The sequence below is a fragment of the Sebastes fasciatus genome, chromosome 15, assembly GCF_043250625.1.
Source record: "Sebastes fasciatus isolate fSebFas1 chromosome 15, fSebFas1.pri, whole genome shotgun sequence".
Lineage (NCBI taxonomy): Eukaryota > Metazoa > Chordata > Actinopteri > Perciformes > Sebastidae > Sebastes > Sebastes fasciatus.
This window is the reverse complement of record NC_133809.1, coordinates 18,225,727-18,250,909: the sequence shown is the minus strand read 5'-3', so window position 1 is coordinate 18,250,909 and position 25,183 is coordinate 18,225,727. Positions and strand designations below refer to the sequence as shown.

Genomic DNA, 25,183 nt, shown 5'->3' with positions numbered 1-25,183 from the left:
AGTCTCTGCTCCTCTGCCTGCCTGCCTTCACTCAACTCGCTCCACCTCACGTGCATGCGCGCACATTACACACTGCGGAAGACTTCGTAGCTCTGAGAATATCTAGTAAATTTACAGTGGACGTTTGTGCAGAAATAAATGCTGCAGCTCCTCCAGACCAACAGAGGTTTTCCGTGTCTTGTGAAATGACGGGGCTCCACAGCGAGAAACGTTATTATCCCTGACCGGGTGCCGGTGTCTCCCCTGTTCCCTCCGCTCGCTGTCGGGAGGCTGAAGTAGGAAAAGCCAACAGTAGGATCAGCAGTGATTCATGGAGAAACCTTCGTCTGGTCAGCTAACATTACTGCCAAGCAGGTGAAATATAGAGTGATATTGTGGTTTTAGCTGATGTGTGGCGCCTCACTGTTTTGAGCGATGCTCGTTCATGCCTGTGTAGAGCGAGCAAGCGCGAGCCCGACGCTGACTTTCGTTGACTTAACTGCCACAGGTGTCGCTGTTAACAAGCATTTCTGATTCTTACAAACAGACCCTTTAATAAAAAAAAGAAGAAAAAAAAACGGCTCTTATCGTTCACTTAAAAGAGCCGGCTCTTTGAGCAGGCTCGTTCGTGACGGCCCACTTCTAAATCCCTCCCCGGGTCGTGTGTCTGCTCATGTTGGTCTCACTCAGATTGGTGCGGAGTCATGAAAGTGTTTGTAAACAACTCAGACACAAGGTAATTTAAACAGCTGCACTAACATCTCCAACTCTATTCTCTGGTATATACTCCTGTGTATATGTGCAGAGTGTTTTCTTGTCAGTGTACATCTCACATAGATAGATAGATAACTTGAGATTAATGTTGTGTTTTTAAGAGTTAGCTTAGCCAGCTAGCCTGACGTTAGCCGGCTATGCTAATGTTGTCCTCACTGCAGACAGGAGGAGGTTCATTAGGCTGTAGCTAAACGTCGCTAGCCTTGGTAGCCGGGTAGTTAGCTGAATTACATGTCTTTGTCTAGCTAGATCAACTCCTGTCTCTCCTGACTGCCATGACAGCTGTATTTTTAGTAAACACAGCTAAAGGTAGCTAGTCTTTGGCATGCTAACAGTGATTTCGCAAGGCTTGTTTACACTTGCTCTACTCAATAACACTAGACATCTATCTGGACATTTAATGCTGCACTATATTTATAATGCTACTCAGGAGCCATTTAAAGCTGTCTCTGTCTTAAACTGACGCATTAATGAAGCTTGTTGTGTTGTAAACATTGTGTGTCAAGTCTCATCAATCAATCAATCAACATTTATTTATATATCCCTTTACAATAACATCAAGAAATAACAGGAATAAAAACATAACATATCATAAAAAGGTGCATAAAAAGCACTAGGTATTAAAAGCCAATCTAAATAAAAAAGTCTTGAGTTTAGATTTAAAAAGTGCTAGGTCAGTGACAGTGCGTATATCAGTCTCATGTTGTGTTAAGTGTCATATTACACCCATATGTGTGTCCTTCTATAGGAGCCACAAACTGGAGTCGGACCACATCTCCCTGAGTGTCAACACATCCTCCAAAGTGTCCCTGATCTTGGGATGTGAAGGGTGTTTGAACTCACCACTTGCCAATGTCTTTAAATCGACAGGATGACACACAACTGTAACACCAGTGATTGATTCATAGCTGTCTTGAGTAGCTATAAGCATTCCTTGGTTGATCCCCTTTCATTTCACCTGTGCACTGTTCACCTATTGAGTTTAAGATGCCTTGGCCATTCTCGGAGTCCATCAAGAAGCGGGCCTGTAGGTACCTCCTTCATCGGTACCTTGGCAACTTTCTGCAGGAGAAGCTGAGCTTGGATCAGCTCAGTTTAGACCTCTATCAAGGCACCGGATCACTTGCACAAGTGCCATTGGATAAATGGGTACGTGTATTGTGTTACCTTTGTGACACAAAGTTGTAGATGTGTGATTTGAAAAACCGAATCTGTATGAACTGAGAGATGTTTCAGCATTATTTCTTGTTCTTCAGTCACTCAACGAGCTCCTGGAGACGGCAGATGCCCCTTTTGAGGTCATCGCAGGGTTCATTCAGACAATCTCTCTAACCGTTCCATGGGCAGCCCTACTGCATGAAAACTGTGCCTTAGAGGTCAAGGGTTTGGAGATGGTGCTCAGACCAAGACCAAGAGTGGGTAAGGACCGGCTTCATTATGTCGCCACTACAACACCATCTTTGAAAACGGTTTTAGGTAGATGGAAATGTGTCGTCATTTTGTAACATGTTAAAAACTTGACAACTGATTTTACTGAAAAGTCAATGACTGTGTCACCGCTGGCTGTTCCTTCAGCATCTGGCACTGAGCCCATGTACTGGTCCAGTTTCATGACGAGCAGCATGCAGCTCGCCAAAGAATGTCTCAGCCAGAAACTCACCGACGATATGGGAGAGAGCTTCCAGCCATTTGAAGGATTAGAGAAGTTTGCAGAAACGATAGAGACAGGTACATTATGTCTATACTGTTGGGCAACATTTAAAAAGGTTAACCAACCTAGTATTGTGTAAAGTAATTTCTTTTAATTTCCTGTCTTGCAGTTCTGAGAAGAGTTAAAGTGACGTTTTTGGATACGGTTCTCAGAGTCGAACACATTCCAGAAAATTCTAAAACTGGAATCGCCCTGGAGGTTCGAATAAGAAAGTAAGTTTGGACAGTCAATGGGAAACTATTCTTAATATTTTTCAACATCAGAATCTAGTCATTATTGATTTAATTTCTTAAATCTGAAATCTATAATCAGTCAGAAAGGAAGCCACATAGATAAGGGGAAGAAGACAAAATACTTATGGATATTTTTTTAAATGTAGCTGTGGATAGAAAAAAGGCTGTAGCTAAATGTAGAGGTCCCTAATATGTAGTACATGTGATGCATTACTTACACTGTCATACCGCAGGTCCTTCTCAAGCTAATTGTGTTCTGCGGTTGCTTTCAGGATTGTTTACTGCGATGAAACGGGCGAGGAGAGTTCAAGTGTTAATGTGCACCAGCCGACCACATTTGCACATAAAAACTTGCAGATGGAAGGCATCACCGTATTCTGGGATGAGTTCTCAGATGTGTCCCGTGCTGGTTGTAAATCTTCCCCCACTGCAACGGTTGGTGTAGTCTTTGGAATTTGGCATGAAAGTGTATGTATGTATCAGCCTTTTAATAAATATATATCTCTTTATTTTGCAGGAAACTGAGCCAAAGCTCTCCCCTAGCTGGAATCCCAAAATAATATGTGAGCCTCATCCCCAGTTTACAGAGCCTGTATCCTCTACAACACCCTTTGAACCTGTGCAGGTCGGGAGCCTCGGTGGTAAAATCGAGTTGTCCCTCACTCTGAAAAACAACTTGGCTATGCCTGGAGCAAAGGTAAACTAAGCAGTCTTAATTACAAAATATTATATATATATATATATATATATATTTATATAAATATTATGAACTAGGGGTAATTGCTATTAACCAGGGTGTTTTACATGCTTTGCTTTTCAGCTGGATGTTGTTGGACATATTGATACACTTATTATTCTGCTGTCCCCACGGCAAGTTCATCTTCTTCTGGACTTGTGTGGAGCTTTCTCTGGTGGAAGTGAGCACCCCTCTGTTGATAGATGATGGAGAACATTTGGATCAAACAGGGTAATAATATCATGAGTTACTAGGAGGTAGAGTGAATAGAGTATTTCTTGTTCTTTGTGTGAAGGTGCACAGGAATGGGCTAAGGATAGAAAGAGCCGACCCATACAGCAAGAGGATGAGTATCGGCTCCATATGGAACTGAACCGCTGTCTGAAGAAGGATACCGCTGTGCCGGGAACGGACCCTGACCTCTTTGAGAGCCAGACCACCAGAACTGTGTCTAGTCGAGGTTGGACTGAAACGCCGACCCCTAACCCCTAACCCCTGACCATTCAGAGAAACCAGATGTCATGGTTGCGTCTATCTAATGAAATGTCTTCTTTCTTTGTCCTTGCCTTTATTTATTTTTTTAACAACCCATCTGTGGTTGGTATAGATGATGTGTTCTTCTCCATGGCAGACATGGACATGTCTCACAGCTTGTCATCCCTTCCTCCTCTGGGTGAACCACCCACCGTTGACTTGGATTTGTCACTGAATAGCAATTACTCTGCCTCGCCAGGAGAATCTCCCTCTGGAAATGCAACAGTAAGTCTTCATCTCTTTGACTGCAGTCATAAAGACATATTAGATAGTGAATTAGGAGATATGTAAATGATTTGTGGGAGTTTTTATTTTGTGTGGTAAAATTCTCCCAAATGAACTGCTGTTGTTTAGGGCTGCAACTAACAATTATTTTTATTATTTTCTCGATTAATCGATTAGTTGTTTGGTCTAGAAAATGTTAGAAAATGGTGAAAAATGTCAATCAGTGTTTCCCAAAGCCCAAGATGACGTCCTCCAAAGTCTTGTTTTTCCCACAACTCAAAGATATTCAGTTTACTGTCATAGAGGAGTAAAGAAACCAGAAAATACTCACATTAAAGGAGCAAGAATTTAAACTTTTTTTTACTCAAACCGATAAATCGATTATCAAAATAGTTGGTGATTAATTTAAAAGTTGACAACTAATGGATTAATTATCTTTTGCAGCTCTACTGTTGTTACATTATCTGGCATCATATCTGTGTTTGTAGGCTCTGTGGGATGATTACATGGATGTACCACGACAAAGAGAGAAGCAGACTAATGAAACTCCCGTCCACTCGCGGGATTCACATCTCCCTCAAAAATTACTGAGACAGACTTGTAAGTATCACAATATATCTGTATATTTTTATATACTTTAACTACATTAAGCTATTAAATACTAGTCCCTCTGTGGGCATGTCCTTGAGAGAGGGAAAGGCATTTGCAGCTTTTCTTTCCAAGCTGAGATTACATCAGCATTATCTTATATACCTTTATCTGTGGTTGTAGATATGATAATCAGTGAAAAGTGCTTGTCTCTATGAAAACACAGTAACACTCAGCCCTTCGTTGCACATGGTTATCATTTCACTCCATTGTAAATTTAGTATCTGTATGTATACCTGCTATTGTTATTTCAGCCCATCCATCCAAAACCCACGGTGATGAGTCGAGGCCAGAACTGGTGTTAAGGTTGACATTGAGTAGCCTGGCTCTCTCCGTCCTCCACATTGACCCGCTGCCACCGCCAGATGCTGCTCCCAGTCCCCTCGGGCCCATGGCTGCACACTTCTTCAGCATGGTGGGCCCAGGCCAGCTCGACCCAGCTGCTTTCCTTCAGTCTCGGACAGTGTTTAACCAGGCTTGCCCCCATGATCATCTCAGGTACACTTTTCATTTTCACTAATTCCTTTTGTGCAAGGTTATACTTGATTTGATGCCTGGCTGATCTGGGCTTCTATTTGCAGGTTTGTGGGCCAGGGCCTGAAGATCAGCTATGAGCACTGTCAGGGATCCAGCCTGCGGAGTTTCAGTACTGACGTCTCCCTTAACCAGATGGAGTTTCTGGAGTGCCTCTTCCCCTCTGAGGCTGTCAGTGGTGGCTCCCAAAGAGGCATTCAGTACACTGAGGTTAGAGTTTCAAGCCTGATCTAAGCACATTTTGCACTGCACTGAGCTTCGGTCGATTAAACACTGCATATACATTCAGGACGCCTGAAAGTTACAGCTGGCATGACATTAAGAGTGTTTCTCACTAGTTTTTCTGTCACACCTCAGCTCCTGACATTTGACACCACAGCCAGTGCTGATGCATCACTCACCACCTGCCTTCACCTGCTTTACAAACAGGCTGAGCGCAGAGGCCCTCAGGTAACCGCATTTATTAGTCCAATATGAAACCACAGCACTAACACTCAAAAGCATTATCTACGTCATTGTACAACTTCTACTCAGTCAAACTTTGGGTTCTCTGTGCAGGGCGGCCAGGTTCGCCTTAGCACCATTCCCAGGAAAGCTGAGATCCAGGTGGAGCTGGGCCCCGTGCGCTCTGAGCTGGACATCAGCATCGTAGACCGCCTCAACTCATTGCTACAACCTCAGAAGCTGGCCACCACAGAGTTGATGGCATCCCACATGTACACATCCTATAATAAGCACGTCAGCTTGGTAAGGGCAGCCCAAGAACTACTAATTGAATATTTATAACTAGGACTATCTCAGATATTATTTTATGTCACAATGATAATGATTATTGTAGCCTACTGTCACACCTGATCACGTAAATCTCAGCTGTCTTCAACTTGGATTAAAAAGATAAAACAGTTGCATATGTATAGGCTACCTAACATACCTTTTATCTAATTCTCTGTCTCTTTAAACTCATTTCACAGCATAAGGCCTTTACAGAGGTTTTCCTCGATGACAGCCATACTCCCACCAACTGTCATGTAACGCTGACTGTCAATGCCCCGTTGCTGGGCCTTGCGATCCGCTTCCCCATCCCTGACCTGCGCTCAGATCAGGAGAGGGGCCCCTGGTTCAAGAAGTCCCTGCAGAAGGAAGTACTCTACCTGGAGCTGGAAGACCTGGAAGTGAAGACAGAGTTCATGGGAGGCAGTTCTCCTGACCAAACAAAAATGGAGCTCACTTTCAGGGAGCTTATTGGTACGTGGTTGAAAAGAAAACACATCTAAAGCTCCCTCTGAAGATTTTTTGTATCCCTCTAACTGCTTTTTATCTTTCTGCTTTGCACAGGGAAGTTTCAGGAGGAGCCGGATCAACCAGCTGCCCGGTTCCTCAGAGTGTCCCACACCATGGACGGAGACATGACGACATCTGAAAGTGTCAAATTTGATTGGCCGAGGTAAGTTTACCTAACCAGCCTCAAACTGATCTGTCCATTCAAGGAACACCTCTCAGTGATATTCAATCTCTGTGAGCAGGGTTGTGCTGAAGATGAACCCCACTGCAGTCCACTCGATCCTTGAGCGGGTGACGGCTGAAGATGACGAAGGCGCTGAGGATCATTCCCTTGAAGAGGAAGAGGAGGAAGGGGCTGCCCATTCACTGAAGGATGTGTGTGACTTTGGGAAACCAGAGCCATCACCCTTTTCGTCACGAAGGGTTATGTATGAGAATGAAGAGGTGGGTTACAGCCAAAGGGTCACATTCAGCAAAAATATAAATATGTATTTTTATATTTCTTAGTGTTAAAGCACCTAAAGCAACTGCTAAATATATTGGCTTAGAAACTATCCAGGTGTATGAATACCACATGATTGTTTTATGTTAGTTTGCTCTCTTTACAACTTGTCAATCTCATGTTATCATTGCACAGATATGCAATGAGAGATATATTGGTAAAACACCCCAAACCTTCAATTACACTATAAAAAAATATTGCAGCACACATATTTCCATATATTTTGAGTAGTTCCTTTTTAAATTTGCTTAATTAAAGAATTGTTGCTACAGTTCTGATGATGGCATTGGTCCATTAGTTTGTGCAGATGGATGCATTTGCATTCAGAAGCGAGGTTTTGCATCTGGCTGATGCATTATATTGTATGACGGGATGCATCATTATGCAAACAGCAACATGAGCACTGCTTTGCATACCTAACCCGTTAACAGCAGGTGGTGACGAGCCCATGTTTAGAAAATCTTTTTGTTTTGTTTTTTACTCCAGATGGTCATCCCTGGTGATGTTGCTGAGATGACAGAGTTCCAGGAAAAAACTATGAACAACTCTCGCTTCATCCTTGAGTTGTGTTTCCCCAATGTGCAATTAGTGCTCCCCAGCAAGGCATTTTATGAAAAACTACACAACAGGTACTGAATTTGAAATATATGATGCAAAATGGCAGAACAAGTTTGTTAAAAAGTTTGAGTTATACAGAAGAATCTGAAACTTTTTTTCATGTAGAAATGTGTTTTATAGCAGCTGAAAATCAACAGTTAATTAGTTGAAGCGGTTTTCTTGTTAGAATAGATGTTATATTTAGGTTGAGACAAGTCTTGTTGACAGCCGGCTAAAATGTTGAAAATGATTGACTGTCAAAATTAAGTCATACCCATGGAAGATATGATAAGATACTTAACCCCTACCAGTTCCATACATAAAATGTATATTCTCAATATTTTAGGATAAACAATGACCTGCTGCTGTGGGAGCCCACTGCTCCATCTCCAGTGGAGACGGTGGAAAGCATGCCGTATGGAGTTGGACTCTCTGTCGCCAGTCAGTTGATCAACACTTACTCCAAGGACAGCTTCAGCCAGTTCCGCTCTACTGGTCCGGAGGGTGAGACGACAAAAAACAAAAACAAAAAAACATTTCCCATGAATTTGCATCGGGTCAAACTCTTAGAATTGTAGTAGAAATGTCTAATGTTTAAACAACCAGCAGCTCGTCACTTCATACACATGCTTTGTGTTGTGCTTACAGAGGACAGTGGCTCAGAGGAGGAGACCATGCACTATTACTGTCCTTCATCTGACCTGGGCCCCAGGTCACGCAAGAAGAAAAAGCCCAAAGCCCAGAGCAAGACCTCCCAGAGTCTGTTCTCTGTCATCATCAGTGTCAATCATGGTCTGGTGGCTCTTCAAACTAATGCTAAGGTAAACTCACATCCTTTTTGATATGTCAGTTTATTCAGACATTCCTAATATCTTGTTTTATAGATAGTGGGATTGAGTTTCCATCTTTCTCCCAGAAGGAGGATAAAACTGTCCTGAAAAACAAACATGGCGAGTTCTGGCTTGAGGTGAAAAATGCGGTGCTGTTCAGTGTGACGCAATACGAAGGCTATAAAGACCAACACTACATCTGCTTCCACACCAGTAATATCTGCATGTATCATCAAGGTAAACCAACTGCAAATATTCACCATATTCTCATGCTGTTGTTTGCATGTGATATTTGGTGATAATGTGATCTTGTGCCCCTTTCACTGATGTCTCGCTCTGTTATTCTGCTCAGGACTTGTGGAGGGAGGCACCTCTGTGTCAGATGTCAAGTTGCCATGCAGGACACATCCCCACTGGTTAGAGCCAACCATCTACCAGTCCGAGACGCCTCCTGAGAGATCCTCAACACCCTCTGAGGGAATTGGTCTGGAGGCCCGCAGCATGGTGTCTGTTGCCGTCAAAATCTCATCACAGAATGCGGAACGCAATGTCAAGGTAGATTACTCAAAACACTGACAGGTAAAAGGCCAGGCTGGCTGGCAGAACAGCTTAAGATCACCTTGGTATTCTTCGTCTGTTGAGCTGTCAATGAGTTGTGAGCAGTTTCATAGAGCGATTTTCAGATTGTTACCATTTGAATAGTTGTTAGAGGCCTAAAGATGTGAAACTACCCAGTAGTATTTCACAAGAAAAAAAAACAAAGATTATAGATAAATCAGGAAAAACTACAGAATTTTGTGTAGTAGAATTTTTATTATCCTGTTAATCAACTTGTGACTCCTTTACCCCCTGGAGGGATTCTAACCCCAGGTTAGGATGGAAGGTGGTTTAGTGTTTACAAGATGGACTAATGCCTCATTTCCACTGCCACTTTTGGTACCAGGTCCTATTTCGTTTACGGGATTGTACCCCCTCAATGTAGGCAGGATTCACAGCTGATCGCAACACTCGTCGAATCCTTTCATAGGCAACCAAACAGAGGAACGTCTGCACTTCGTCAATTGTACAGCATCGTTTTTCGGCGTGACATTTTTAAAAAATCTCTGTCAAGCGAATAGAAAAATTGCGGCTGCTATTGACGGTAGCTTGGCTTCGTAAAAATGGCAGGTTTGTGCAGGATGTCCCTTGCAAGTGACAATTCTAGTGGTGACGATTCTCTCTGACCAATCAGTGCTTTACAGTGTTTTAACTCCACCTTCTAGCATCGGCTCAGTTCGCTTAGAACTTCGAGGTGGTATCAAACAAAAGTACCAGATGCTATCCAAAACTTTTGCTAATGGAAAACCAAAAAAAGAACAAAGCGATTAGAGTAGAGCCGTGCCGTACCTCGCAGTGGAAATGCTGCATGAGACGGTCTTTTTTCCTGTAGATGGGGCTATTGTCAAACTGAATTATTTTTCTTAACTGATGGTCCAACCCAAACCCTGACCTTTATATGTAAGGACATGGTAAATATACCCATGTTTTCTAAGTGAGGCCTGTTGAGTTCTCACACCCATACCAGAGTAGTGGAATAATGGGCCGCTGAGTCAACATTTTTTATGCTGGGAAACACCGGACATGATTATTGACGTTGATTATTGAATTATTCCTGAAATGACACCTGTGCAGTAGCATCTGTTTCATTCAGTCAGTGTTTCCCTTATTTGACAGAACTGGTGTTTGAAGTACATCAGTAAGCTCGTTTTTTGTTTTCTCCTCACTGTGGTGATGTGTGCCTTTTTATGCAGGAGTTTCTGGTTGCAGTTGGAGTGAGAGGAGCCACACTCCAGCACAGAGTGGTGCCTCCCAGTCTGGGCTGGTATGACCAGGTAGGCCAAAATGGAGCTGCGACTGTTTCTACACAATCTCTTTTATTCTTTTGCCTTCACACAAATGTTCAGAGAGCATTACATAAAATCATACACTTGTAATCTTAATACCAATTTATGTACAACAGATTGTTGACTTCCTGAATGTTTCTGATGAGCCTGTGTTGGGTTACGCCCCTCCTACGTCTGTCACCATTCTACATTTACACCTGTGGAGCTGCTCTCTGGACTACAGGTAAAATAGACTTCAGACTGCCCACTAAATAATGAGTTATTTGTTATCTGTGTGTGTAAGAGAAAGCTTGTCCTTAGAGTTATAAAGTTGTATTGCAGTTAATAAGGTTCACCTTTGCAGCTGGCTGGCAAGAGAGAGAGTAAACAAAGTTCACATAAAGATACTTAAACAAAGAACTTAAACCCTTGGCAGGTGTCCTCACACACCCTGTTTTATCTGTAGATGCAAAACTTCATGTCTAGAGTGTCTCTTTCTGCCTCTGTATGTTAGGAATTAATAGTTTAAGGCTGAACTCCATGACTTTGCTTCTGACAACACTGGCTTAGAGCTAGCCGAAGGCTGGATTCCATGAGAGGCAGAAATAGACAAGCTCAGTATAACATTATCATAAGTAAATAAGGTTTTAAACTGCCAACAGTATTCTTTTTTTTTTTTTTTTTTTAAACAGAGTTTATTTCTGAATTTTGTTAATACAACTCTGACAATCCATTGCAAAAACATGTTTGGACAATACAGTATTCTAATTAGTTTTTCTCTTGACAGACCCCTTTACCTGCCACTCAGATCACTGTTGGTTGTAGAGACTTTCAGCATCTCCAGCAGTGTCTCTTTAGACCACTCTTCCTCAACACTCAGGTATGATCGGGCTACTGGTTTTGCTGATACAAAATTGAGAGATGTTCTATACATTTCATACACATATACAAGTTGTTTTTGCTGAGTATAATATGTTGTGTACAGGATCATTTTGGACGAAGCGGCTCTGTTCCTCTCAGACAAGAGTAATGCCGTCTCTGTCAATCTAGCGCGAGGTAAGTTGACTTCAGTGATGATTTTAACAAAGTTCTTGAAATGTTTAAATGCCGCTTTGACCAATGTTCGCTTTTGTTTTTTGTCACAGACTATGTCCAAGTGGTAGACATGGGAACATTGGAGCTGAGGATCACAGCTGTCAAACCTGGAGTGGATGGAAAGTTGGTAAGAGTTGTCTCTAAATGACATTTATGTCTCGAAAATAAAGTTTAAAAATGTGCACATCATCTTTCACTGTCTCTTGGGTGATAGTCGGAGCCCAGATTTGAGCTGCGCTGTTCCAGCGACGTTATTCACATCAGAACGTGTTCGGACTCCTGCGCCGCCCTCATGAACCTTATCCAGTATGTCGCCAGCTACGGAGACTTACTGCCTCCTGCAGAACCAGTGGCCAAGCACAGCAGCACTACACAAAGAACCAAGGTCAGCAGGGACGCCAACACGAGCCAGTGTTACGTAGCTACAATAGCATTGAAAAACTCTACTGGTCCCGCATGCTTAGTTTGTATTTTTGTACAGGCGGAGTTTCCTAGCCGGCCCACATCTCAGATGCCGTTGCTCGCTGAGACTGAGCAGCAGATGTTGCAGGATCTGATGAGTGAAGCTATGGAGGAGACTGATGGGCAGCATGCACCAGGGCTGCAGCTGAATGGTGAAGACTTTGTTCAGTAAACATTAAGGTGGTAGCTCCATCGATGACATAACTTAACTAGATTTTCTACTTCACACATCTATAGGTGCACACGAGGAGCGGAATCAAGACCATGACCCTCCTCACTCAGACCTATTCTTGTTCCCGGATGAGAGTGGGAATTTTAACCAAGACTCAAGCCCCACTTACCCCATGCTTCACTCTCCTCTCATCACTCCTGTCCCTAGCCTGGCTCAAGAGACGGACGACTTTTGTATCCTGGAGACACCAGGTTCCAGAGGAGAGGTCAGGATATACTGAACTTGTTCACACAGTTATGAGGCTGAAAATCTGTGTTGGCTCACTGAAAGCAGTATGTGTTTCAGGATCTTGATCAGGAGCCAGTGGTAAAGCAGCTTACCTCAGATCCTGTGGAAATCAAAGATGATTACTTCAGTCAGCCTCTAGATGGGAGCGATTCCAGGAGTGGGGCCATGAACTTTCCCATCCCGGAGGTTCGCTACCTCATCAAGGAGATCTCTGTCATTTGGCACCTCTATGGTGGGAAGGACTTTGGGAGTGCCAATTTCACAGCCTCTCCTGCTAGAAGCCGAGGGTGAGCCTTTAACTATGTAACTGTGAACACACTGTTTTAAATGTGCTAAAAGGGAAACAGACTTGTTTAATTTTTCTCCACCTTGCAGGTCTACACCCCATAGCTCGCCCTCTCAAACTCCAGTCAGGCAGGCCAAGGCTTCGGGACGGGCAGGAGGTGGAAGAGGAAGGAACCCTGACGTCCTGATGGAGATACAGCTCAGCAAGGTAAAGTTCATGCTTCCCTGCAGTCGAAACGCAATGACTTCCTCAAAAGGCTCGTAGTTCCGGGGGAAAGTTCCTGCGGTGGAAACAGGGATTTAGTACTCTCAGACAGATCATATAAATACCTGCGGTCATTTCTCCACCATTCACCAGCTTTTCTTTTACCTTTTCCCTAGGTGAGATTTCAGCATGAGGTGTACCCACAGACCCAGGTGGCTTGTGGGCCAGCAACGGATCAGCCTGTCTCCCGGCAGGTGTTTATCGTGCAGGACTTGGAGATTCGAGACAGACTGGCTACCTCACAGATGAACAAGTTCCTCTACTTGTATTCTAGCAAGGAAATGCCCAGAAAAGCCCATTCTAACATGGTGAGGAAGGAAAAACACTCACATTAAGCCAGTCAAGTCTGGGCCTTGTTTAACGTATTGTGTGCTTTTGGTCTTAGTTGACAGTTAAGGCACTGCACATGTGTCCTGAGTCGGGCCAGGCTCCCCAGGAGTGCTGTTTGCGTGTTTCCCTGATGCCTCTTCGCCTCAATATCGATCAGGTAAAAGACTCTATTACAGATTATTGTGTCGAAGATATGTATCAGCATCCTCAGTAACATTTAAGTGACAGCCTTGTTTTTGTTTGTATGAAGGATGCGCTGTTCTTCTTGAAGGACTTCTTCACCAGTCTTGCTACTGAAGTAGAGTTTTTCTCACCACCTGCTCAAGAAGGTAAAATTTATCCAAGTGTCTTAAACTAAAACATCATTTAACATAACCCTCGCTTTCAAATACTGGCTCCTAATATGATCATATTTTGTTTTGCAGTTGTCTGCGTTTCCACAAAAAAAGCATCTGCTCCAGAGATCTCCTGCAGCTTCTCCAAGCACCCTGGCGGCAGCCAGGACCCGGCCCCAATCATCTCAGTGCCTGCTCAGAGACGTTTGAGCCACAATGGCTTCTCCACATCTGGCAGGGAGGAAGTGACTGACAGTGAAGCGTCTGCTCCTTCCTTCACAGACCAACCGATCTTCTTTAGGTCAGCGTTAAATAACTAAACTCTTCACCCTTTGAAGAAATAATTGAATTACTTGTTTGTGTTTTGGTAACGTTTTCTTTTCCTAACAGGGAGTTTCGTTTTACCTCTGAGGTTCCCATTCGCTTGGATTACCACGGGAAACATGTTGCAATGGAGCAGGTACATGGTCTAAGAGGGGTGTGTATTAATTCCACATTATTTAATTTGGGCTTTGTGACTGATTTTATGACTTCTCTGTTTCAGGGAACATTTGCAGGGATCATTATTGGGTTGACACAGCTCAATTGTTCAGAGCTGAAACTGAGGCGCTTGTGCTATAGACAAGGGTATGTTCATCTCAGTAATATCATATCAGATTGTGTTGCTTCTTATATAATATCTTGGATTCAAGCAAGTAATAGAGCTAATTAGTGCAGAGAACCAATAATCTTTCCTAGGAAGATAACACTCTATACATCTGTATTTCAGATTATTAGGTGTGGATAAGCTGTTTTCCTATGCAATAAATGAGTGGCTAAATGACATAAAGAAGAACCAGCTTCCAGGACTACTAGGTGGTGTGGGACCTATTCACTCTCTGGTACAACTAGGTGAGTACAATACATGCTCTGAACATAGTCACAGGCTTTTTGGTGTTATCAGATGGACTTACATTTCACAATGTGCTTTAATGTAGGCCTGCAACTAACGATTATTTTCATAGTCGATTAATCTGTCGATTATTTTCTCGATTACTCGATGAGTTGTTTGGTCTATAAAATGCCAGAAAATGGTGAAAAATGTCAATCAGTGTTTCCCAAAGGCCAAAATGACATCCTCAAATGTCTTGATTTGTCCACCACTCAAAGATATTCAGTTTAATAAGCAGCATAATGTACAGATAGCGGGTCATTGACCCTTACATATTTCTTCTCAGCGTTTCCCAATGTAAGCCATAACTGCACCAGATTTGTTTCCCAATATTTATGTTGCTAAAAGTGAAGTTTAATCGGTTTCTTTGAAGCTATGGCAACATGTAATTCATGAGTTCATTAATAAAGTGCTGTGAAAGTAACTTAAAGAGTGTGTGAGCCTCCCCTCCTGATTCAAGTGTATCTCTCAGGTACAGTATTCCCCGTTCTTAAGATGAATGTTCTGTTCAGTTCAGGGATTCAGGGACTTGGTCTGGCTCCCGATTGAGCAGTACAGGAAAGATGGTCGGATAGTCCGTGGGTTTCAGCGCGGCACCGCCTCCTTTGGAACTTCTACTGCTATGGCTGCTCTGGAGCTCACCAACAGGATGGTGCGGACCATCCAGGTAAACTCATCTTTCCACCGTTATTTACAGTTATTTACACCTTCATGAGGCATCGGACTAAACTATTGTTGTGTGACATTTTCAGGCAGCAGCTGAGACGGCCTATGACATGGTGTCTCCAGTGCCTGATGAGAGAGACACAAAGAGAATAAAACGGTTCTCCCATTACGGACTGGCTCATCAGCCCGTTGACCTGAGAGAAGGTGTAGCCAAAGCCTATACTGTTGTAAAAGAGGTAAACAAACCTCAAGCTTAATATTTTCACTTCGATTACATAAATGGAAAGAAACTGAGTATTTTCTGTTGTTTTCCTCCACAGGGCATCACAGACACAGCACTGACCATCTACGACACAGCCACCCGGGAGCACGAGCAGCGTGGGATGACGGGAGCGGTGGGTGGAGTTCTCCGCCAGCTGCCACCAGCAGTGGTAAAGCCACTCATTATGGCCACTGAAGCCACCTCCAATGTCTTGGGTGGAATGAGGAACCAGATTCACCCGGATGCACGCCAGGAGGAGTCTCAGAAATGGAGGCAGGGCGAGGAGTAATTCTTGTTGCCATACGGTACCTGAAAACATGACTGTGCAGAAGCAACCGCTAAAAAAAATGTGTTGGAAACTTTCTTCAGAGGAAGAGGAACCTCTCAGATGCGCACATGCAGCCCTGGTGTAAATAAAATACTGTTCATCTCGTGGCAATTTGAGCTACTGTGATTCAGCTTGTCAGCTTACCGGTTCCCTCACAGTGCCTTCATGGTTGTCAGCATTGTCTAACTGTTAGTTTAATCAAAGGGATGTATGAAGAGTGATGCATTTGTGAGCCACATATTGTCTTTATGTGGATTATATTTTGTTGGAGGACAGACCACGGCATTATAAATATGAAATCATAACAATGAAGAGATAGGCTGTTGTCTCATGAGGCGCAACATTTGCTTCATTCTCAAGCAGCTCTGTTTACAAGTTGTGTGTGGTTACGTTCTCCTATCCTACTTTAGTGTCAACAAACACTAATATTATAGGTGTAATGACCCTTAATTTATATAACGTACTGTATGTGGGCTATTTACTGTAAATATTCCTAATGTGTAACAATGCAAATATTAGAGAACAAGTATAAACTGAATGTGTTACAGCTGTGTTAAGTTCTGTTATCAGCACTTTTAAGTGATTCTAAGAGTTACTTATAGCTCAAATGAATGACCGATGGAAAGAATACCCAAATTGTTATAAAGTTTCACAATTTTATTTTGAGCCGTGATCAATGTTGTGTAAGTTTCACAAAAGCTGCTGCTCAGAAAAGCTGCTTTTAAAATTGGAAAACAGTTTCAAATGTTATATATTGTGTCAGTCTGCCGCTCACATTTTTAAATTGTTGACACAAACTTGTACAAGAAAAACTGTATTTACTCAAAATCTTGAAAGAAAGTCTTAATATCCTGCACAATTGATTTTTTTTTTTTTAAGTGTATGTTTGAATATTGACATTTGGCATGATATGTTGTGTTGCAGACATTTGATTTGCCCATTTTCTTGTTTATGTGGACAGGATACTATTTCTTGTACATAAGTGTACAGTTGAATTTGTATTAAAAGCATGAAAGGGAAATAAAAACGGTTAAATCCACCAGAGTAGAGTGTGGTTGGGTATGATTATTACTTTTCATAACTGGATGGACTTGGTTTACTAGATTGTGGGAGAAAAAGAAAAACTATCTTTTTCAACTTTCCATGGATTGATTTAATGTTTCATGTTTTTTTTCCAATGAAAAAATTGTGTACGTTTTTATTTTTTTTATATTTTAATTTTTATTGGCACAAAAAGTACAATGAAACCGTACAACTATAAAGATCAGTGTTTTACATATTTGTAACAGCTACTGTTACTGTACCTAGACCCGTATTTCCTAACCCCCCCTGTTCCTCTTTGTAGTGATGGAGATAATGTGGTACACACGGAAAGTTTGGTAATGTACACATGGAATTACATTGAATAATCCCAGAGAAGGGAAAACAAAAATTACATAAATAAATAAATAGATGGATAAAAGAAATAACAACAATAATAGTAAATAGATCAGAAAGGAGTATACATACCTACGCACACCTATATATACCCATATATTGTACATATGTATACATATAAATAATAATGAAACTGTAATACATAAATCAAAATAAAAGATAAAAAGTTGCTGACACTCAGGCTGCCATGTAGGACTTTTATTTAGATTATTGTGTTTATCATAAACAACACGTGTGTCGTGAAGAATTTTATTTTGAAATGTGTAAACTGTTAAACCGGAAGTTTACCTTTTTGCCATGGAAACAGGAGGAACAAGCAAATGTTTACCATCTTGTAAAGCTTGTCATTATTCATTGTCTGCTAATCTTAACCCCTGTCCAAACTTGAAGGCGATGGTGGACGTGTGTGCTGGTTTGAGCAGTTTATCCTTCGAGTATGGACTAACTGAGGATGAGAAGGAGTTACTTCACCTTCGTGCACGCTCGGCTGGACTGACGTTTTGCGGGAGCGCGCACGCAGCTTTCCTGTGTAAACTCGTCCACTCACTGAGGTAATTTATCTATAGTAGGTTTATTTAAGGGCTTCTTCAGAATAACTTTTACCCTGCTTTATGTTACTGTTTGAAGTCATTCTTTTTTTTTTCTTTTTTTTTTACTTTTTTTATTTGAGAACAAAGAACATGAGGTCATCATGGGTGTTTAAATGTCAGATCACAGTACATTTTTGTAAATACATCTTAATATACAATGTCACACTTCAATCAACGGTGTAAATACATAATCCATTTTTCCCTGTACTCAATACTTTTTTTTCCAATTCAAGCCTTAAAATAAATGTGAGTTTTTCCATACAATATATTTCATTTATAATACCCCACCATTGGTCTAATGTTGGAGGATCTGTCTGCATCCACTTTCGAGTAATGGCTTTCTTACTACTTGCCAAGAGAATCTTTATTAAATATTTATCTTTGTGTAAAACAATTTCCGGTATTTTCCCCACGTATAGTGTAATGAATGAGTACTTTAACTTTATTCCCATTATTTTATGGATCTCAGTTGCCACCTCTTGCCAGTAAGGTTGTATTTTAGGGCATGCCCAAAAAATATGGAAATGATCAGCCATTGAGGTTCCACATTGCCTCCAACACAATGTTCGAAGTCATTCTGATTGATTAACATTTACAGATGTGTCATCAAAAAAGACACTGCCAACAGAGGCTCGTTGGCATCAGGAGAAGACGGTGACCTCTGCGTTGGGATACTTGGGATGGGTCACATGGGGAAACAGTTGCTGCTCTGCATCCTTGAAAACTCTGGCATCAAACCATCACACATTAAGATCTCCACTAGAAGACCAGAATCTGCAGGTACACTGATATAATAAGACACTTCAAGACAGAAATAGGAGTTGTTCTGATGCAGTGAAATTCACTAAATCAGGCAGTGTAACACTGGAACTGCATTATGTTTTCTCTTCTGCAAGTGAAAAGGCCTGTGTTGTCATGTGCCAATAATTATGGCTGTGTATTGGCAAGAATCTGGCCTAATGATACGTATCATGATACAGGGGTTACAATTCAATATATTGCGATACTGTAAGCAATTTTTTAAATTGAATTTTAGGAAATTTGTCATAGTATAAATAACACACAGTCATATGCATGAAATATGAGTAAAAAAAAGTTTCCTTTTTTATGCAATCAGAACAGTAGGATTTACATTTGCATATTTCACCGTCCTTGTAACATCCAACATCATAGCAGTACTTTGAGAGGGCACATACACTGGGAGGGCGCATATATTTGCAAATAAAATAAAGTACTGACTGAGTTAATCTTAGCATGTTAACTATTGATCAAAAAGTGTTTTTTAGAATCGATATAGCATCACAAAACATAATATCGCGATACTCGATATTTTCTATATTTTTTACACCCCTACCAATAATCCTAATCCTATAATGTCACAAAAAGTAGCAGCTGACTACATCAGTGATGCAAGAGATTAATACAAAATAATTTAGACATATTTTGGAGTATTGTTTATAAAACAGATACATGTATTTGTGTAAGGACTGAACTCAATGTCAGTGTTATGATTTTATACTTTGTATAACTTTCATATATATAATACAATATATATAATAATAATGCATGAATCTCGATTCTCGACCTTTAAATCCAGACAAGAGGTTGTTGTACATGAGTTGATTTAACTAAGTTGCATCTTGAGTTTACGTCCTTGTATAATGAAAAAGTCACCCTGTCCTTATGTCTGCTGTTGCTTCCTTATTTCAGTGGAATTCATCCCGGCAGGAGTTGAATGCTTCTTTGACAATCGCAGGATGGCAGCGTGGGCCGACGTCCTGTTCCTCTGCTGTCTGCCCTCTCACCTCCCCAAAGTCTGTGCTGATCTCCACTCTCACCTGTCAAAGCACTGCCTTGTGTACAGCTTCACCTCTGGTGTGCCTGTTACCAGGTACTCCCACACTCACACACACACTTACAGCATTGTTGTATTTTCAGCCACTGAATCCCTGAATCTCTCTTTTGATCTTTTATTGCAGATTGAAACAGCTTCTTGGACACAACTTCATTCTGAAACCACAGTATGAATTTGTCGCTTGTGACACTGCATACGTGTGGCTGTCCTGCACTCACCTGACCACAGCTTGGACAGATCCTTTGCTGATAGATGCATCGTGTCCTCTTACAATGAGCAGTATGTCATGTTTCATTATTGTAGTCATGTTATATAAGATGTAAGGGAAAGAAATGAAATGAGGTGCAGTGAGGCTTCACCCTTGATTTGACATTGTATACATTAATTAAATTGTATTTCTGTATAACTGTTTAAGCTGACTTGTAATTCCCATGTTTAGGTGGCATTTCTCTGAATCTGAACTGGGTGTGTGCAGTGTTGTACAGCCTGCTAAATATCTGTACCTCTGCCAGTCTGGAATCCAGTGAAGCTCTCTCTCTTATCAACAGCATCCTTCAAGAGAAATGGCCTCACGCTGTGGAATTAAACGCACACAGTTTCATCAGTGCATCATATGCATCGTCTCTTCATACAGAGGAGTGAGTGCAACACTTAGCCCAAAAACATATATATTTCTGTCATGTTTAACTTTCACATCTGTCCTGATTCAACCTTTTTTCCCCCGCAAAGGCCTTTTCCCTGGATTTCTCTCGCTGATGTCCAGAGCAAGAAGACACCACTGCTGTGCTTTCTATCAAGCAGCAAATCTATGCAGCAGTGCATCTCTGCAGCATACAAATCACTGCTAGAGACACCGGCAAAATTATTCTCTACTGATGCGTGTATAATTAAAAAAATGGCATCACAATCAATATTGAAAGAGAACAACAACAAAAAAGAACAACAACAAAAAACACAACTAACCAATCGAACAAGCCCCCCACCCCTACCTTTGAAAAAAGGTACACAACCTCAAGGGCATTTAAGGATGACGAAAAAATAAAACAATAAATAAAAAAAAGGTAAATAGATAAATTAGATTATATAAATCTAAATGAAATAAAATTAATAAATACTTTCAAATAAAATATATATATGTAAATTGTGTTCCTTATGTTAAACATTTTGCACATATTATATCTATTCAAATTTAGTTTGAAGGTATTTATCTATTAGTTTTATTTCATTTAGATATATATATATATATATATATATATATATAAATATAAACATAAACATAAATAATACTTTTTTTTTTTTTTAAACTTAACTATATTCTCTAAGGATGTCCATCACAGATGTAAATTGTGTTCCTTATGTTGCACATTTTGTTTTGAAAATTATAATGTAACATATGTATAAGATTACATTTCAATAAATAGGCCTTAACAGTGTGTTTTGTGCAGATATTGTGTTTTTAATATTTTTGAATTTCATGCATAATCTGTATGGTAAATATGTGAAAATACAATACTTTATAAAATGTCTTCTGTAATAAGCTATAATGCATAATGAGCAATAATATCTCGATGCTGAAGATTCGTAGATTTTCGTCATCACTCGGAAAAACAAGGAAGTGTCAAAATTTTTGTTTTTTCCTGTCAAGCAGCAGCAGCACCGTGGAGAGAGACCAGAGACCCGAGACCCGAGACCAGAGACCCGAGACCAGAGACCAGAGACCCGTCACATGATAGCATCGACATGGAAGAACACTTCCTGATGGTTTGAGTTGGACTCAAGTAAATAATACTATCGCGTTATCAGACTATCAGCGTTACATCGTGGTAAGGTAGTACCCGGAGTACCCGGCAGCTTCTCCGGCTGCACTTTCTCTGCTTTGCTCGGTAGCTAACCAGCTAGCCATGAGCTAACCAGCTAGCTATGAGCTAACCAGCTAGCTATGAGCTAACAAGCTAGCTATGAGCTAACCAACTAGCTATGAGCTAACCAACTAGCTATGAGCTAACCAGCTAGCCATGAGCTAACCAACTAGCTATGAGCTAACCAGCTAGCATGAGCTAACCAGCTGCTCATGAGCTAACCAACTAGCTATGAGCTAACCAGCTAGCCATGAGCTAACCAACTAGCATTGAGCTAACCAGCTAGCATCAGCTGGCCATGAGCTAACCAGCTAGCATGGGCTAACCAGCTAACTATGAGCTAACCAGCTAGCCAGGAGCTAACCAACTAGCCATGAGCTAACCAGCTAGCATGAGCTAACTATGAGCTAACCAGCTAGCCAGGAGCTAACCAACTAGCCATGAGCTAACCAGCTAGCATTAGCTAACTATGAGCTAACCAGCTAGCCATGAGCTAACCAGCTAGCCTCCCATCTAATGTGAGTTTATGAAGATGATGTTAGGGTGGCTAGTAAAGCCTCACATATACTAACATTACACAGTTCGCTCCTATGGTTTCAGTTGTTAATTCTCCAGGTTGTACTGTGGTTAATAAGCTCCATGAATGTAACATATCAGTTTGTTTAGTTAGTTTCTCCAGCCAGTGTTAGGAGGCTATAGCTTCAGTGTTGTCATCCCTCCCTCCCTCCCTCCCTCCTTGTGGTTGAGAGGGGCGGGGTTTCATCTTTTCCAGCCACGCAGACTGAGGTGTTTGTCTTGTCCTTTACAGCCATGGAGAGATTAGAAGCCACATCAGAGCTCCAGTCACGGTTGTCATCCCTCTCCTTCTCGTCGTTCCCCGGAATAACATCCAAGCAGAGCGACATCAGACCGCTGGACAGGTAGGTAAGCCTGTTGCTGCAGAAAGTGCTGCTTGTAAAAGCTGCTGTAAGGAAGCTAGTAATACTTCTTGCATCCTAATGTATTCACTGTGATGTCTTTTTCTGTTGCTCTTCAGGCTCCAGAATACAGACCTTTCACAGAGCTGCACCCAATCCACAAACCAAGCTGATATGGATGAAACCAAGGAGGATTCAGGGCAACAGTCTGAGGTATTTCATATTTAAAGATGTCAGAAAAGTTGTCAATGAGTGGCAATATAATGTAATTTCTCAGCTATAACAAAGTCTTTTGTGTGTGTGCATTTTGAGGATAATGCAGTGGCCCCAGCAGAGGTGGCCCTGGGGGAAGGAGGCGAGGAGAACAGCAGCGCTGGGAGCTGTCAGCTCTCTGCTGAGATTAAAGGTGAGGACCTGCAGAGTATGACTGCTGCTTTCTTTTATCTTACATTCAGAGGTTTCATACATTTTTCTCTCAGTGTAATACAAGCTCTAAACATCTAAAGGTTTATCTAAGCTGGATAAATAATTATCAGAGTTGCTGTTATGCTCTTTGTTGACACATTGCCATTTGTTCCTCCTGATGGCAGCCCAGATGCCACCCCTGAAACCCCCAACAACATGGACATCTGCTGCGCTGAAGGAGCTCAAGGCAAAGCTTCGAACGGAGGACGACAGCGTGGTGACGGTGTACCGAGGCGACATCATGACGGTTCACGTGCCCACTGTACCTGAGGCCAAAAAAGTGTGCTGGGAGTTTGCTACGGACAGTTACGACATCGGCTTTGGTATATATTTTGACTGGACTCCCGTCACAAGCCGGTCTATCACTGTGCACATCAGCGAGTCAAGTGATGACGAAGACGAAGAGGAGGAGCTGGAAGGTCAGTTAGTGTTTGCAATTTATAATGTAAAGCGGCCTAAATTTAGCTCACACAAACCTTTTTCACTGGATGACTCAATTATGCATAAAAACACATCAGTCATTCAGTATCTACGATGCACAACCCTAATTGCGTTTTTATATGTTTTCCTCCAGCTGGGATCTGAGGCAGCGTGTTGACTTTGTGGTTTATGTGATTCCTGTTGCAGGGCCCGTCGGTAACGGAGACGTTGAGAAGGGCTCCAAAACTCAAACCAACTCAAACTTGGCCGAAATCTTACCTGTGTACCGCCAGGACAGTCACACATCTGTCCAGGGGGGGAGCCACGACTTTCCAGGTGAAGGCACTTACCTCCTGAAGTTTGACAACTCCTACTCACTATGGCGAAATAAAACTCTTTACTACAGAGTTTATTACAGTGCCTGAGATGCCAGTTTATGAATGTATCATTTACAGAAGAATACTACTCTTAAGAACGACGGACTATTTTTGATTTTGGAAAAAGATGAAGTTATATTATAGGTTAAATATAAGCATATCTATTTTTTAGCACTATCAGCTTGTGTTGCCACATGTTGAATTGACGATCAGATAGTTCTGAATGCAACATTTGCTCCAATGTCTTGCTGATAGATATTTGAAGAAGCCTTCCATATGTGCCATGTTCCCATGTTTGCACTGTGCTATTTGGTCAAGTGCCCGTCATAAAACATATATTGTCTTCAGCTGTAACATTTCTATGGTAGCAGTGATCAGGGAACACCTGCACAGAATCTGTTTCACCAGGCCAGGTGCTTAATCATCAGTGCTCTAAAGAAATTGAGTTTTCTGTCGGTGTGTGTGTGTACTGTAAACGTACACCTTCTATGATTATGTTGAGTTGTTGTTACGTGTATTTATCCTTCTGCTTTGTATTGTAACTTATTTTTTATCTGTGTTCAATTTTATCACGTGATAATGGAGAATATAATTATATATTCAAATTCTGTGCACAGAGCTGTCTACTGTCATAGTGGTGTGTTGGTAAAAGATATAAGTTGAATGTACTGAAGCAACAGTTTTCCAGACTGTGCTTTTTATGACACAAATAAAAGCCATCCCTTATCACACGCTCTTATTATGTAATATAGATTCAATATTTACATTTGCCCCCTTCTCGACTTTAATTTGCTGTTTCGGAGGTAGGGAGCGGTTGTAATATTTCAGCTAAATGTATTTTGTGCGCAGGTCTATGGAAGTAAAGGTCATTGTGTTTGTTTCTCTGTGCGTTCAGCAGCATACTTTTTTTTGATTGTGTTGTCTTGTTCCATCCTGTTTCTAAAAATCGATGCTTCTACTTCTACCACACTCACTTGTGCGCATGTTCCCAAAGATGTCACACACCGGTTTAAAGCTTCCCATGTTTGCTGTACTGTACCTTTACTGTAAGTAATGACATTCCTTAACTTTATATTCGACAATAAAGAGAAGATTGACTATTTTTTCGTGATTCATTTGGGAATTGGATCAGTTATATGAACACTGATTAGTAGACGATGGTTTGGAAATTGAAGAGCAGGTAAACGTTACTACTAGATGTCATTAAGACAGCTGGTGTGTGTAGTTCCTCAACTGAACCTGTCCCGAGACGCCATCATTTCATAACAGTCTCACTGCTGATCCAGGATTAGAAAGCCCCTTCAGGATGCTCCCCTGTGTTTCCATTAAAATGTGGCATTAGGGGATTGATGTAATTGTTAGGTGCTGATGAGGTGCTGATGAAACCAGGTGTTATTT

The 25,183-nt window shown here is 41.5% G+C and overlaps 3 protein-coding genes across 7 annotated transcripts; all 3 read left to right on the top strand.

Moving 5' to 3' along the window:
* Positions 1 to 620: 620 nt before the first annotated feature.
* atg2b (autophagy related 2B) lies at positions 621 to 16,910 on the top strand. 3 transcript variants are annotated; one of them, XM_074660315.1, is made up of 43 exons: positions 621 to 715; positions 1,502 to 1,902; positions 2,010 to 2,172; positions 2,329 to 2,481; positions 2,574 to 2,676; positions 2,970 to 3,132; positions 3,215 to 3,394; positions 3,518 to 3,614; positions 3,729 to 3,893; positions 4,041 to 4,192; positions 4,681 to 4,792; positions 5,095 to 5,338; positions 5,422 to 5,584; positions 5,732 to 5,824; positions 5,933 to 6,121; positions 6,346 to 6,619; positions 6,710 to 6,818; positions 6,898 to 7,099; positions 7,644 to 7,786; positions 8,101 to 8,258; positions 8,403 to 8,575; positions 8,674 to 8,821; positions 8,937 to 9,139; positions 10,375 to 10,455; positions 10,584 to 10,690; positions 11,234 to 11,326; positions 11,432 to 11,502; positions 11,592 to 11,668; positions 11,756 to 11,926; positions 12,023 to 12,155; positions 12,241 to 12,440; positions 12,521 to 12,750; positions 12,839 to 12,956; positions 13,130 to 13,321; positions 13,399 to 13,500; positions 13,594 to 13,672; positions 13,769 to 13,979; positions 14,069 to 14,138; positions 14,223 to 14,305; positions 14,448 to 14,569; positions 15,122 to 15,276; positions 15,362 to 15,511; positions 15,596 to 16,910. In XM_074660315.1, the coding sequence occupies exons 2-43, from the start codon at positions 1,741 to 1,743 to the stop codon at positions 15,824 to 15,826; spliced, it is 6,225 nt and encodes a 2,074-aa protein (XP_074516416.1). In that variant the 5' UTR covers positions 621 to 715; positions 1,502 to 1,740; the 3' UTR covers positions 15,827 to 16,910. The 3 variants fall into 3 exon arrangements, with proteins under 3 accessions (XP_074516416.1, XP_074516415.1, XP_074516417.1); XM_074660314.1 differs by having other exon boundaries at positions 8,671 to 8,821; XM_074660316.1 differs by lacking the exons at positions 621 to 715; positions 1,502 to 1,902; positions 2,010 to 2,172; ... (2 more) ...; positions 2,970 to 3,132; positions 3,518 to 3,614 and having other exon boundaries at positions 3,284 to 3,394; positions 8,671 to 8,821.
* A 639-nt stretch (positions 16,911 to 17,549) lies between these two features.
* On the top strand, positions 17,550 to 20,812 carry noxred1 (NADP-dependent oxidoreductase domain containing 1). The gene is made up of 6 exons (XM_074660328.1): positions 17,550 to 17,853; positions 18,491 to 18,672; positions 19,603 to 19,783; positions 19,872 to 20,026; positions 20,187 to 20,385; positions 20,477 to 20,812. The coding sequence occupies exons 1-6, from the start codon at positions 17,600 to 17,602 to the stop codon at positions 20,787 to 20,789; spliced, it is 1,284 nt and encodes a 427-aa protein (XP_074516429.1). The 5' UTR covers positions 17,550 to 17,599; the 3' UTR covers positions 20,790 to 20,812.
* A 526-nt stretch (positions 20,813 to 21,338) lies between these two features.
* tmed8 (transmembrane p24 trafficking protein 8) lies at positions 21,339 to 24,887 on the top strand. Of its 3 annotated transcripts, none has more exons than XM_074660332.1 (6): positions 21,339 to 21,508; positions 22,415 to 22,526; positions 22,643 to 22,736; positions 22,836 to 22,929; positions 23,114 to 23,407; positions 23,616 to 24,887. In XM_074660332.1, the coding sequence occupies exons 2-6, from the start codon at positions 22,417 to 22,419 to the stop codon at positions 23,831 to 23,833; spliced, it is 810 nt and encodes a 269-aa protein (XP_074516433.1). In that variant the 5' UTR covers positions 21,339 to 21,508; positions 22,415 to 22,416; the 3' UTR covers positions 23,834 to 24,887. The 3 variants fall into 3 exon arrangements, with proteins under 3 accessions (XP_074516433.1, XP_074516432.1, XP_074516431.1); XM_074660331.1 differs by having other exon boundaries at positions 21,375 to 21,525; XM_074660330.1 differs by having other exon boundaries at positions 21,410 to 21,570.
* The last annotated feature ends 296 nt before the right edge of the window (positions 24,888 to 25,183 follow it).

Bases quoted from the DNA above. Each gene is read 5' to 3' on its own strand.
- atg2b (XM_074660314.1), top strand. From the start codon at position 1,741: ATGCCTTGGCCATTCTCGGAGTCCATCAAGAAGCGGGCCTGTAGGTAC. The intron at 2,677-2,969 runs GTAAGTTTGGAC...GGTTGCTTTCAG, and splicing joins CTGGAGGTTCGAATAAGAAA to GATTGTTTACTGCGATGAAA. The intron at 14,306-14,447 runs GTATGTTCATCT...TCTGTATTTCAG, and splicing joins CGCTTGTGCTATAGACAAGG to ATTATTAGGTGTGGATAAGC.
- noxred1 (XM_074660328.1), top strand. From the start codon at position 17,600: ATGGAAACAGGAGGAACAAGCAAATGTTTACCATCTTGTAAAGCTTGT. The intron at 17,854-18,490 runs GTAATTTATCTA...TAACATTTACAG, and splicing joins AAACTCGTCCACTCACTGAG to ATGTGTCATCAAAAAAGACA. The intron at 18,673-19,602 runs GTACACTGATAT...TCCTTATTTCAG, and splicing joins TAGAAGACCAGAATCTGCAG to TGGAATTCATCCCGGCAGGA.
- tmed8 (XM_074660332.1), top strand. From the start codon at position 22,417: ATGGAGAGATTAGAAGCCACATCAGAGCTCCAGTCACGGTTGTCATCC. The intron at 22,527-22,642 runs GTAGGTAAGCCT...GTTGCTCTTCAG, and splicing joins GACATCAGACCGCTGGACAG to GCTCCAGAATACAGACCTTT. The intron at 22,737-22,835 runs GTATTTCATATT...GTGCATTTTGAG, and splicing joins ATTCAGGGCAACAGTCTGAG to GATAATGCAGTGGCCCCAGC.